General features: G+C 40.8%; 1 protein-coding gene and 1 long non-coding RNA gene across 12 annotated transcripts in view; one reads left to right on the top strand and one right to left on the bottom strand.

The window, feature by feature from the left end:
* Positions 1-8,487, top strand: part of LOC118968266 (uncharacterized) — a 76,890-nt gene extending 68,403 nt beyond the window's left edge. Inside the window, exons 4-5 of the long non-coding RNA XR_012129407.1 lie at positions 853-1,001; positions 8,354-8,487. This is a non-coding gene — a long non-coding RNA (uncharacterized lncRNA). The remainder of the gene's footprint in view (positions 1-852; positions 1,002-8,353) is intronic.
* The window catches only part of VEPH1 (ventricular zone expressed PH domain containing 1), a 182,069-nt gene that overhangs the window by 72,388 nt on the left and 95,104 nt on the right, over positions 1-14,577 (bottom strand). For 10 of the 11 annotated variants that reach the window (XM_073232170.1, XM_073232171.1, XM_073232174.1 and 7 more), the window contains 2 exons: positions 6,115-6,324; positions 5,109-5,506 (listed from right to left, as the gene is read on the bottom strand). In XM_073232170.1, coding sequence (XP_073088271.1) covers positions 5,109-5,506; positions 6,115-6,324 — 608 coding nt within the window. Of the gene's footprint in view, positions 1-5,108; positions 5,507-6,114; positions 6,325-13,752; positions 14,575-14,577 lie in introns of those variants that run through there. The other variant, XM_017646290.3, reaches the window with a different exon arrangement.

The following is a 14,577-nucleotide window of genomic DNA, read 5'->3' as shown; positions in this document are numbered from 1 at the left end:
TTTAATGTGGACAGGGCAAAAATGATGGAGAGAGGAAATCCAGGAATTCAGTATCCTTTACATAGCTCCCTTTCCCTCTCCCCAAGCTCCTGCCAAGGCTCTGTTGGTTTTGCATACTCCTTTACTCTTTGAAAATTTGCAACTCTATGAAAATGGACTAAAATACAAGTAAATGCCAAGTAAATGATCAAATTCCTGGACTCCTGAATGTTACTGTGTCATTGCCTATGTTTCTGGGAAAACATTTAAAAATCCTCCAGCATCTGAAACTTGAAGGTTGCATGGAGCAAACAAGAGGAAATATCTTTTTTTTTTTCCTTTTGACTTCTTCTCAGTTATAGCAAAACCCTTTACTCAGCCATGTTATCTCTTTTCTGTTTCCTGGCTACCAGCTCTTCATCACCAACAGAGCTCAGAAATACAGATCTGCTCAGTTCTTAAATGAGGTTTGATGATATCCAAGGGCTGTTTTTTTTTTTTTCTCCTACACGACCTATGCTGCCAGTTTTATAATGGAAATAAATGGGAAAATAACATTCACTTTCCCAAAATTTGGTCTGTGACAAACAGTATTAGAACGTACTCTTCTGCTGGGGACCACTGGTGGCTGAGGACCACGTCATGCCGCACTGTTAGGGGTAAAGGGAGCCCCCAAACAACAATAATGGATGACTGATAATAAATCGGAATATGAGCTTCCCTAAAAAGAGATAAAAACACTTACTATAGATATAAAAGCATAATGACATATAACCTTCTACTTCAAAATAATACATCTAGAAGAATATATTTAAGAAATATGCTACAGCAAACTCCTGCTCCTAAACATTCACTTCTTCCTTTTCTTCTCAGATTGAGTGAAAAAACTTCAGGATTTTTTTATGCTTCCAAGCTTTAAAACTCTCCCCACGGATAATGAAACCTCCCCTAGAACCATTAAGTGGATAGTGTTACCATCACCCCCCAGATGGGATCAACTGAAGAGAAAGAGGTAAAGACTGGTAAGGATCGGCTTTGCCCCCTCCGTCATCCCAGTATGAAGTTGGACTTGATTGCATGTAGAATTTCAATAAGGAAACTTTCTTTGTAATTAATTATGAAAATAGCACCTGCTTCTTGATATTGACAATGAACTTTATTTTATTTTTGTGTGTTCTTATATCTGTTCAGGTCAAGAAAAATCAACTCTAGTGCATCTACTAGAAAGAGGGTGACATTACTAGCTTTAAAATTAACTTTCTGCAAGTCAGGCTTGCTGATATGCTGTACAGATGGGATGTATTTTCATCCAATCAGAAAATACTTCAAAGCAAACCAAAGCAGCATTGATGGGTTTTGTAAGCTTTTATAGCATTCTTTACAGAACCCCACTGAGGAGCCAGATTTTCAAGGATTTATTTCATTATCATGAGTTTTTGTTTTTTTAACCTTTAATCAGTTTGTTCACATTAATGAATAACAGTGATTCAGATTTTTTTAAATGCCCTTTGGCAGATGGAGTAAATTCTTTCTGTCTTGTACATAAATACAATCAGGTAGCGATATTAGACCATCACTTTGCCTAAGAATATGTGACTTTCAATGGCTGACAAATGCCTGTACCTGTGCCAGAGGCCCTCTAAGGCCCATGAGAGAATTACTGACTTGGGAATAACAAGCTCTTTCAAACCTAGAATGACACTGCCGTTCAACCTCAGTAAGTCCTGGGCTTTGACAGTTTTTCCAGATGTGATGATAGATTTGTGCTGATGTCTTTTACTCCATTGTCTGCCCCCAAGGTGATCAATATCATGCAATAATAATATGGCTGACTGGGGATAGAAGACTATTTATGACCTTGATTCACATCATACTGAATTCTACTCTACTGTGACTAGTGAGGCACCTGGTCTTTCAGCAGAGTTTATTACTGAAGTTTTAGGTTGAACCACGTGATAGTGATGAATGATGTTTTTGTACGTCAAAACGAGGAAGTCAAATGTCAGTTCTTTCAGACGATTCAAACCAATACACAAGAGCTTCTTTAAAGGGTTGTTTTGTCATGTTCTTACAGTATGGATTTTGTAACATCAGTTTAAACCACTTTTTTGTTGCTTCACACTTTTTTGTTGCTTCCTGCTGGCAATTTGTCTTTTAAACTATTTAATGTTGCGGAAGTACTTTTTATGCTTCTTCCTGTTGTTTCTGGACTACTTTGCATAACTCATCAAGAAAGACCAAAAATGTCTCTTAGAAACATAATTTCTAAGCTCAAATCTTTCTTCAACACATCCTTAAGGGAAGACATATGCTATTGTAGAGCTGAGTAATCTTATGACAACAAGCAAAATTGTGTCAGCCAAATGACTGCTGGCATTTTGCTGAATGGTTTGCACAATCTCTAAAATAGTAACAACATGTCCTCTGTAGTCAGCACAAGTCCTTTTTTGGTAGATGTATTTACAATGAGTCATATAAATCTTCAATCCCTTACTCATGTCTCTATGCAGGAATTTCCCAGGAACTTGCAGGAAATTGCAAAAGTTTGAATGAATTCCTAAGTGTCAACTTAAAAAAAATGCATACTCAGCTGTAGGTCATTCCTGGGAGAAAATATCAAAAGAACATGTCAATCCCCACCCCTTCCCCCCACCACACTTTTTTTAAAGTAAAGATGATGGATTCATTCAGTAGTTTTGAAAAACCCCAGGTCATCTAGTTAACTCTCAAAATCCCCAAATAATTCAAGGCAATAAGGAGTATCATGTGTTTTTGACAACTAGATGCTCAAAGTAACTCCAGGACTTCACATTTTCACAAGATTAAAACTCACCATATAGCATGCTGTAAGCTAAACATAAAAAAACCAAAACCCAAAACAAGATTATTCTAGCATATGGAAACGTGACTAACTTTATATTTGCTACAGAATTCCTCTGTCAAACTGGGAAATTCACTTACATTAAATTCTCTACCCTGCACATTAAACACGTAGAATATTAGTGAAATGGGAAATTGCAAAGAGTTGGTGTTAATTGCATTTTATTGACTTTAACTATTCCCAAATCCTGGTATACATAATTATCCAACTTAGATTAAATATGAGCAGTGACATATTTTTTGTTAACATTTAGGAAAAGTTTTAAGAAAGCTACTTAATAAATTAATGTAAACATTTTGCAAGTGTTAGAGTCTACAGACATGCTAAATAATATTTGTCATTTCAGTTCAAATACTTGAACCTCCTTTTCCCTTTGTTAGCATGTGAATACATTCTTTCCTTTGATTTGGAGTGAGAGAAGGGATAGAAAGTAGAGTATGGAAAATGGGACCCTCCTAGTATCATCCACTAAGGGGGATGATAATCAGTGGGTAGGTGAACATGAATTAGATTCACTATCCTTTGGCTGTGTTTCTTTCTGGAAGACAGGCTGGCTGCCTGGCTTTTCTATGAGGGTGTAGCCTGTAAAGAGATGTCATATCCCATACGAGGGCTAGGACCTTCATCTAAATCTCAAGGGAAGCACAGAACAGCTGCCTAGGAATGACTGTAGGAAAGATCTAATTAGCTAGACAATGCCTTCAAGCCATCAAGACTTATTCAACCCAGTACCAGAAGGGCGAGCCTGTCGCAGACACTCTGCCAATTTAATACCTGGTCTCTCTAACCTATTATGTTCCCAAGTGCAGCACTAGGGCATAAAATTTAATTGAGCACCAGAAAATTTAATAGTCAAGATAAATATTTTTAAAAATTAAAATTAATACAAAAAGTCCATGATGAATAAAATATCAACATTGTAAATAAAGACATGATCTATGCTATGGCTTTTTCCTTTTGCTCTCAGTTTAATATGGCTAGGCAAAACATTGTTACTGAATCTGTCTTGAATTTTTACTTAACTTAAAATTTTACCGAGTTTTTTGGCATCTCCTTAAATTGTGCACCCAAGGGAAGTCCTGCCCTGTCCCTGACATCCTTGACTTGGTCTTCAGTTTCCCCCACTGGTTTACACTCTCACTGGCTCCTGACCTGTATCACCTCCTGGCTGTGGTTTCACTCTCTGCTTTCTATATAATCTCCAATAGGCCAGAGATTGTGTTTGGGTCACAGCTGAATCTCACACAAAGCTGAATCTTTAGCACCAGTGTCTAGTATACAGTAGCTGCTTCCTAAGTGCTGTTGAGTGAATGGAGGGGAAAATCTCTTGGAGCTCAATGCTGCAATGGCTTCTGTGCATAGTTATGTGGATGGAAAATGCCTCTGGCTGAACCCCTATCTCAGAGCTTGTTATGGGGGCCAGAGACCCTTTCCAGTATTTTCTTGAACACTAGGGACAGGGAATTAGAAACAATATATGTTGAGGTTTGAAAAAAATCAGCACTGATGAACTGAGGTACACCTGGTAGAAAGATACAGGCCTGAAGTGGGGTCACTTCTGCTAAGCCAAGTCACCAAACTGGGGCTTAATACCTTAACCTAATTGTAGTTTCAACCTCTCCCTGAAATGTAGTAATTCAGGAATTTTCTAGTCGGCACTGATAAGGTGATGTTACCTATGCTCTCTCCATCTCCAAAGGAAGATGAAGTAATTCACTTACCGAGACCCTCATCCTTGCTTCCTCTCACACACATGGCCAGCATCAGAGTGTATATAGCATGATCTTTTATGACATTAACTAGATGTTACCTCCTAAGTGGTATCCATGCCATATCACTTGATGTATTGGTAAAAAGTAACCCCTTTCCCACACATATCCTCTGCTGTAGAAAAAGTATTTAGGATGTCTCTAAACAAAGGGGCCTTAGAGCAGTTTATCAGATCACACTGATGGGCTGCTCTTGGGTCGTGGTTCTCAGTGAGACAATGAATGAATTATCTTTCTTAAATATAATGGTCAATGTTGATTTCAGTTGACTCACCTAAGTAGATTCAAATGGGAATCAAAAAGGTAATTAATCTAATAATAAGAAGAAAAGCAATGAAAATAATGTAATGTTGTTTTGAAAATGATCTATTTTGCCAAGACCAGAAAAGGGTATGGCAATTTATGTATTTGAGCTATTTTTTTTCTTTTTTTCAGCAATGCCTGAAAATTTTCAGGTTTAGGGAGTTCAGAGCACTTACTTTCAATAGTACACTGATCAGGGACTGGAATCTTCTTTCCAATTTCCACCGCGTATGCTTTCACTTTACTAAAGTTTTCCTTTAAGTGCAAGTAGAGCTTATCTTGGTATTCCGCGGGACTTGTGGTTGGCTCTGGAGTTTCTTCATGGCAGTTTTCTTTAACTGTTTCTGGCAAATTTGCTGATTCTATATGCATAAGGCTTGCGTGTGGAACTAAAGAATTTCGCAGCTGTGATCCATCAATGTCTGCCTTTAAGGGTGGCTTGTTGTTGCCTTGGCCAAGGGGGTCTAGTGCTGAAAGAGAGATGCTGGTTGGAGCAGCTCCACTCTCTACAGCTTCCCCATCATCTGAGCTCATGCTCTTTGCTAGCACAGCGTGCAAAGCCAAACTCCTGGACCTGCAACACAAACCAAGGGAACGCACAGCAAGTCAAGCAGTGGGGCTAGCATCCACCAGCAAGGAAGGGAAAGAACTATAACACTGGGGCAAAAGTTACTTCCCTCCAGAGCTGGACCTCACAATTGCTGCTCTTAGCAGATTCGAGAAATACACAACAGTAACAAATTATGTAATAAGTCAATCCTTTGAAGATTTAGGGGACCTCTGAAAACAAAGATTTAAAAATCAATTTCATGGCATAAATGGCTGAAGAACAGTGGCCTTGCATGTTTATATGTTTTTTTTCCTACTTCTGCATCTACTTTTTCACCAGAAATCAAGAGAAGCTTCTGATAGTCATTCTCACTTTTAGCATATCTGTATTTAACAAGCATTAGAAAAACACAAAAAACCGTAGGTTTGTTTTCCATTTGTATTCTCTTTTTACTATAGTAAGCTTCTTTGGATAATGAAAGCACTGTAGATGATATTTCATTCATGAAAAGATGGCTCTTTGGGCAGCATTATGTAGATGACATTTAAAAATTACCCATAAGAGTGTGAAAATAAAGTAATAGCCAACATGAAGCACATACTTTGAAGAAAACAGCCAAGCAGAATTTATACCTGTTAAATCTGATGTCCTTTCTTTCATCCTTTGAAATTTGGCCCAAACTGTATCTTCGGACAGAACCAGGAGTATTGCTTTCAGCATTTATTTTGTCTTCAAAAGCCTGTATTTTAACTTGGAGCTTTTCATGGTCTTCATTTTCAGTTACAGTAAGCTTGGTTTCTTCCAGCCTCTCAGGGAACTCCATTTCAGTGCTGGTTTTTCTCCTAAAGGAACAAAATTCATTATATTACGTGCTGGCCACATATACCCTTCAAATGGGATTACTCTCTACTCAACCACCTCTTATTCAAAACTGAAAACTTTACCTTATACATTTATTATGAATCATTTAACAAATACTTATTGAGTAACTACTATGGACATAGGTCTTTGGAATTGCTTCTATTGCTTATTTTGCCAGAAGTTTGGAAACATTGATGTTTACGTCCACTTTGTATTAGACATATTTTTTGAATAAGAAAGTTTTTATGGTTATCTACTGTATTCTTATCTAACTATCCAAAAACATGGTTTTCATGTGAATTCATGCTAGACATTTTCTAGAAAATTTACATGCACTAATCTGTTTGTACTGAAATTGATAGAATGAGAACTGTTCTAATGGACTGTGCAAACTCATAGTTTTGTTAATTTTATGGAAGTCAGAGTGACTCTTTCATTTTATGGAGCAAGAAAAATCTTTTGAAATTTCAATATATCAGAGGCAAGAAGTTTTCCATGAGTGATATTAATAGTTCCAAATACCTTTCATAGCAGAATCTACAGCACACTCCATGGGTCATTAAAATTGTATCCTTTAAGGCAGGGACTATTTGTGGAATAGCTTTGGAACCCCTCTAAAGGGTAACACAGTGCCTTAGAATAAGAGCCTACAGATAAGCTGCAGAAAGAGCTTGCTGATGCTCCTGAGGCTCTGAATGCTCACAGAGAAGCAGTGAGCTTTTGTCTTTCCTTACCTGCCTCCTGATATTGAACCAACTTAGATCTACTTTAATTCTTATTGAACAGTCACTATCAATCACATCATATAGGGTTAGTACTAATTATTTCCTTACAAACAAAAGGGCCATTAATTCCTAGAAATCTATTCACCAAGTTGGTGTAATGATCCTGTTCATTTGTGTGTATGTATTTACGTGGCTCACTTTAGCATTTTTCCTAGAGGTTGGGGAAAAGGACTTCAACCTTACAGAAAAATCCTGGCTTTTTTGAACACATGACTATTTTTCCAAGGGCCAAAGTAAACCTGAAAAATAACTTAGGTAAGGATGGGAAAGCACATTTTTAAAAAAATGGCACTGCCTTATAGGTAAAAGCAGCACAGAAGGGCTGTGACAGGTTTTTTTAGTTGCAGCCCACACATTCTGGGGCCATGTCTATGGTGGGCACTGGTGAAGGCTAGTTGGTGGGCTGGGATCCTCCAGCTTTCCTGGCTGGTCCAGAGAGGGGTCCTGGCCTTGAGGGAGGTTCGTGGTTCTGGGTCCTCAGTGGTTAGAATACCCCTGTTAGTGTGCAGCCCAGGGATGGCTAGTGATGGTGAAAGCTGGGGAGGAGAGTAGATCATCCCTAATAAGTTATTGCTGAGAAAATTTAAATATACTTTATAAAATTTGTATAGCCTTCCTATGGTTTTGTATACATCACACAAAATGTATTACCCATACCATGCATGACTGAAATATACATGAGTAGACTTCAGGAGTCAGTACACGGGGATAAAGGCCAATCATGAACATGCTTCCCTTTCTGACATGTACATGACACTGGCAGCCTACAAACAGGTAGGAGGGTTTGACCTCTTCTGGCTACAAGATTCTAAAAGCTGAACTTTTACTGCTGTTACAAATGAAACCAAGATAATTCACAGACCACTGGATGGTCTTTTACAAACCATGATGATTACCAGGTTCATTTGAAAAGAGCCAGGGAAGCCTCTCAAGATGAGAAATTTGGGGATATTTATTTTTATCCATGTTAGTCCATGTACAGTCATCAAACTAAAGTATTTCTCTGGCTCCTTGGAACCTAATCACATTTCAAAAATGAAAGATACCTTGAAATTTGAACTTTTTATAGTTGGGATTATTAAAACTTAAACACTTTTAATGCACAAAGTACACCTCAACATGTACATATCAGATACTGAGCATTGCACAGGTTTTTAAATCTCAAAACAAATGAGTTGTTAGAGGAATAATTTCTCATGAATTTACTTGTTTTTTTCTTTTACAGAAAGCTCTGGATGATAGCAACAGTGAAAATAACAGCTTCTTCTTCCAAAAAAACTTCAAACTTCATATGATACAGTAAATCTCCCTAGATAATTTTATTGGATCAGTTTCTTATTTTGTTTTGAATAAAATGTCTTACTTGTGGAGATCTTTCTTTTATTTGCTGTACTCTTTACATTAATTTCCCCATCTATAAAATGGGGATAATAACTGTACTGAACTCAGGATAATTGGGAAAAGGAAAAGACAAACCAGTGGGAAGCACTTTACATAACAGGCTGCTCAAAAAAATTGGTTTTATTATTATTATTAATTATTGTTATTATTATTATTATTCCTTTGGCAGCTTTATCTGCCCTGATTGCTTTATGTTACTATATAGAGAAAACATCAGTGGCATAGACACGGGCAGATCAATAGTCCATGTCCTGGAGGGCACTGATGTTCCCTGGAGAACGGGTATCCTGTGTTTTTATTGGTAAGTCTGGCAACCGTACTCTGGAGTAAATCCCTGCTGTCCAGCAGCCAGGGAACAGTACAGCTCATCCTTGCTTCCCTGCATCTGCACAGTGCTTGGCCTGCACAGGTGCCTGAAGGGTTTGTGGAATAAATGAATTGCAGCCACCTTGGTTTCTGAAGCCAGCCTGCTACCTACCCCCACCTCACCCCAGAGCCTCCGGAGGTCTACCAGCTGCCCAAGAGCCACTGGCCCTTTCTCCTGACCCACAGAGGGCAGTGGGGACAGGGAATGGTCTCATTTGGTAAGTTTCAAATGTGGAGGAAAGCAAGGAGCAAGAGTGGGAATAAAATGAGGGATTTGCAAAGGGCCGAGTAAGAAGAGTGAAGAAGCAATAACATAATGTCTGGGCCAGAGCAATGGTCTCTAGACAGGAGGCTGACAGGAGCTGCTGATGAGTAGAATCCTCACCGCAAAGACCTTCTCTTATATACAATCTTTTTTGTTCTCATGATCTGGGGATTTGTCTAATACAGGAATCAGGGGACAGGGGCAGCAATGAAGAGTCACCAAGGTAGCCACAGCCTCGAGGTGGAGAACTCCTTGTCGCTGGCCTTCAGTCCACCTGGGCTTGTCACAAGGCTTTGCTGCCAGGGAATTAAGATAAGTTTTGGTTCTGATAGGTTGGAAGGTCAGGCAGCGGTAGATACACATTCAAGTTTATATTAAACATTCACTGTTCCTTATCTTCTCCTGTCTTTTAAGTTTAGTATAAAAAGATAAGGGACAATTTGTTCAAAAACAAAGACCTTTTCTGGAGATAAACTCTGGTTTCCTTCTGGAGTGAGGAAATGCTTCACAAATGCAGAAGTGCTGGCAGAGCCAGTAATCCTGGGTGTGTTTTCGTGTGTGTGTGTGTGTGTGTAGGGGGTTGGGCTCATGCAGGGGGCTGTTATTTCTTTTCCGTTTGTCACTTTTAACTTCAGAGGTAATTTTACAGAAATCTTTGTCAGAGTTATTTAATCCCCTAAATATTAACTTGGCTTTAACTCAACATGCCACATTACAAGCGGCTCAGATGGTTTCCAGTCTGAACAGTTTCTGGTCTCTGTTGCCAAAGCAAAGTTTTTAAAAGCACCTCTAGGGATGCTCGGGGAAGGCCTAATTACCTCCCTCTGCATGAGTGGGACTCCCCTTGGAAACAAATTGGCCCATGGGCAGTTCACTGCTCTCTCTAAACCTGGAGATGAGACTATGAAGCTGGCAGGGGTGTAGAGACTGGCAGCCTCTCTTCCTGGCTCCTTAAATCAATGAAAAATAATATTAGTTAATATTTGACAATCTTGGCTTACTATCCCATGTCCAGTATATGTGTTTTTGCAGAATTAAGTTTGTTAAAGGGGAAGTGGAAGAACATAATGGGTCCAATACACATTGGAGCCCTAGATTCTTAAGATGTTATGTTCCTTACTCTTCAGCAAGTTCTTGGGTCATCAGTCATCCTACGAGTGACAGAGATGATCCGCCAGCTCCATAAGCCACCATCTGCCTGGGGAGCACCATGTGTACTGCTGCAGCAGCCACCGCACACGCTAAGGAAAAGGGCAATGGTAAGTTTAGGTTCCTAGGACTCTATTCTGCCTCTGACTTCTTGGTGGGCAAGAGCAGAGACCAGCAGGTGCCCAGTTATATGGGGACCAGAATGTGGTCACGCCACTGGTACAACCTTGCCAAAATGAAATGACTCCATGGTTTACTTCATTTACACAAGACTTTAAAAAGTGGTTTCAAAAGGAGATTGTTGTGGGGAAATGGGCTAGGTTCATGACTCCAGTTTCCAGTGTCAAAGTGACATGGCAAGTTTCTTTATAACTCTAGTCTCATTTTTGTCATATAAAAATGGGACTAACCAGATAGCTGAAAGCATTACATGAGATAATAGATTAGACAGGGTAGCCCACACAGAATGGGCAATGCAAAGTCAAGTGGGAAAACCCTGGGTGGCTGCTGCCCAGCATGGACATTTGATACCAAAAGAAGGTGGTTTGCGTAGGTGACACCAAACCTGGAAGATGAGCTTCTGCTGCTCAAAACCAGGGAGAACCATACAATTTCATCTATGCGTAGCATCCTAAAGAGTGTGGACAAAGGAACGGTGGCCTTCCCTCCTGTGTGCCCATACAAGAACTGCATATAGAAAGAGTTTATCTAAAAAAATCTCTGTACTTCAAGTATGAATTTTGAGCAGTTGCAGACACAGAGAATTCCCTGTAATTAGAAAGAAGTTTAGAAGCTATGATACAGGAAGCACCCACTTTAACACAGATGCTCGCTCATTTGCTCACTTTTCATTCACCAACATGAGAGAGAATAGGACATGGAAAAAGGGTGAGCCAGGAGCACATATCCTCTGCCCTTGATCCTCAGAGCAGAGCCATCAGACCAGGAGTATCAGCAACACCGTGGAAGCTGTGGAGATGCAGAGCCTCAGGCTCTGCCCCAGACCTGCCAAGCCAGAATGTGCATCTTAACACCATCCCTAGGTACCCCACTGGCACATTCAAGTTTGGGAACACCACCAGCACAGACAATGAAAGAACGGCATCTGACGTGGAGCAGGGCTGAGGTGTTGTCCCTGGATCAGTCAGGCTGCTAACGGTTTTGCTAATTCTGTGGTGTGGAGGCAAAGCTGCATGTGGCATTGGGAGTCAGTGCGTGGTAAGTGGGAGGTAATGCTCATTTCATAGCTCTGTCCTCCTCAAACCTTTCAGGGTCCTTATCAATTCTGAGGTCAAGGGACCTTGTCAGGTTCACCACTGACAGGGGCTAGTGCAGATGTACCCCAAATCTTTAGTCACTATTCCCGAGACCAGAGTGGGTGGACCAGATGAACAGAAGGCTTTGGATCCTCAGTTGTCATCTGGATGTGGCATCAGTACCAAAGCACTTTGTACACTATAGGAGCATCAAAATGTGAAGTAGTAATGCCATCAGAGTGCTATGAATCAGGGATGAGAACTGTGAAAACAACATGCTCCTCTGTGTCTCGGCCAGTGATACTGTCTGGGAACATGAGCAGATAACAGGGTCTGGCAGTGAGGATGAGAGTGGGGGTGTCTGCCACAAAAATGTGACCACTGGGCTGGAGAGCAGAAAAGTTAATGTTATCGTTGCTCCCAGCTTTTGACACTGGGAGAGCAGGAAAATGGTTCAGTTTTCCTTTTTGACACATCCTCTTATAAGAATATAAGATGTATTCCTACCCAAAATATGATACACCCAAAATATGGTATCCTATCCTATTTTTCATAGGTAGAAATGGAACTACCTATAAATGGAGGGGTATAATAAGTCAAAACTCATCAATGACTGAGCTGGGGACAGAAGTCTACACAAAATCCTGTGACTCAATTCTTAGTCTAACTATAATTTAACATTTACTTATAGCAAAGTTAGCTAACAGCCTTCAGGTTGCTAATTATAGAAATCTACCTTTTGCCTGATGGTACATATGAATATCATTAAAAACTATTTTTCCTCAGCTGAGCCTTCCCATAATAGCTGTATCTCAGTCATGGCTAAAGTATGGTGTGTTCATTACCTTCCATTTATTAAATCTTTTTTTAGGTCCCAAAGGAAAGCTTGGGGAGCAAAATGTTCCTCTAGAGAGTCCTGAGGTTTGTTCAGCTGCACTGAGAACCTAATGCAATGCTTCTCAAACTACCTGTGGCAGAGAACCAGTTCCTTGGTGTTTAAATTTTCATATGTCACAGACCATTATTTTTGTAAAATACAATAAAATAAATGGCAGAAAAACAGAGTGAATAAAACAAAGACATACAGGGCATAAGCCCACATATCACACATTCAGATGTCATAGCCATGACAAATCATATAAAAGTTCTAAAGTCTCATTTCTAATCTCTGCAATAACTTTGTTGCTGGCTGGTATGAAGAATCTGCAAACAGGTGCTGGCTCAGGAGCTACCCTGGAGTAGTGGTGGCCTAGGGGACAGGCACAGTGAATTCTCCTATAATGCTCACCTGGAACAGAGTACTAATGCTAAGAGTTAATATTTATTGAGCACTTTCAGTTCATGAGGTCTGGTCTGCTACATGTATTACTTACATAATCCAGTGGGGCAGGCTCTCTTACTACCTCCACTGGAGATGGAGAAGCCAAGGCACGAAGAAGCTGAGTACTTTACTGAAAGCCACTGGTAGGAAGCCCCTACACACACCCTCCCCCACTGCTTCTCAGTAGGTGTTTAGTTCAGGCTGCATCTAAATCCACCCCAGCAATAATACATATGATGAAAATGGTGACAGTGCAGTAACAGACAAGATTTATTGTATCCTGATATCTGCAACGTCCTATGGGAACAGACACCTGAACAGAGTTGGCATAGTCATGAGCAACCCTTTACAGGGATCCGAAAAATGAATTTTGGTATCCTCTCTAACTAAAACTGAAAAGGAGTTCAAAACTCAGGAAGCATCATGGAAACAGTAACTTCAGAGTTCGGTTAGTATGTATGCCAACAAGGAACTGGAGTGCTTGGGGCAACAAAATAGTGAATAGCCAGATCATGGGGTTAAGTAAGAGCTGTTAGCTCTCACCCCTCCCACAGGGGGCTGTAGAGGATCCTGTGCCCGCTCGCTCTTCTCCCCCAGGTGCGTTCTTCCCTTCTCCCAGGCTAAAGCTTGGTGTTCCCCTTCTGGTTTGAAATGGGAGGCCAAGCCACAGGACCTTGATGAAAAGTGATTTTCCTTTTTGGTGTGTCTCGTGTTTTGAACATGCTGTTCCAGGAGAGGGGCCCGGTGCCCCTGGCGGCACTGTACTGCATTGCTGACGCTCCGCGGCAGGGCCACCCTACCCCGTCCCCACCGCCTTGGTCCGCGCCGGCGCAGCCGCCCCGCCGAGGCCTCGTGCTCCCGGGCTCGCTCCATTGTCCCCGAAGCTGCTGACGATGCCTCCCACCTCCATCTCGCGCTGATAAACGAATTCCTGGAATACCTTTACCGACCTTCACATCACCATAAATGCTGCTTTAATGAAGGACAAATGGTGGAGTAAATGAACAACAGATGGAACATAAACGGCACCACATGTCCGGGTTAACCTCTTCGGTAAGAAGAGGGGCAAAAACCCAAAGCCCTTCCTTCCTCTCCTACTCCTGAAGATTGGCGGAAGCCCCAGCTACTGCTCAGACTGTCACGATTTTTTTTTTTAATGCAAGTGACCAGTACAGACCTTCCTAGATTGGAAAGATATTGTTTTTTTTAATTAAAATTCTGGTTACCTTGGTGGGGCAAAATTATATTCAGCTTTTCCTAAACAGGGAGCAGTGCTGACCAGAACACCACATGATTTTAATTATGGTCCTAAAATTCCTCACATACATCGCCTGAGACAACAGTTGCTCTCAAAGAATCAATTTTTATTTGCATAAACACATCTTGCCTAAAAAAGTAGGAATTCTTGTAAGCATTTTTAAGACCTTTTTTTTCCCTCCACAGAGCTTAGGCTCTGAGTATTAGCTCTCTCAAGTTTGGGGGAGATGAGCAGGGCAGACAGAAAGATACGTGACACTTGAGGGCAGGACGTGGGTACAGAGGAGTGAGGAGGCAGCGTGAGCTATAGTGGCTCAAAGAAGAGAAGGTCACTGCAGGCAGGCAGGGAGGACCTCATTCAGAAGTGGTCCCAAACTGGAGTCTTGGAGAAGGGCAGCCTTCGATGGGATGGAAGGTGGGAGAAGGGCATCCTA

This window comes from Manis javanica, chromosome 3 (assembly GCF_040802235.1).
Source record: "Manis javanica isolate MJ-LG chromosome 3, MJ_LKY, whole genome shotgun sequence".
NCBI lineage: Eukaryota > Metazoa > Chordata > Mammalia > Pholidota > Manidae > Manis > Manis javanica.
This window is presented reverse-complemented; position numbering and strand designations above follow the sequence as displayed.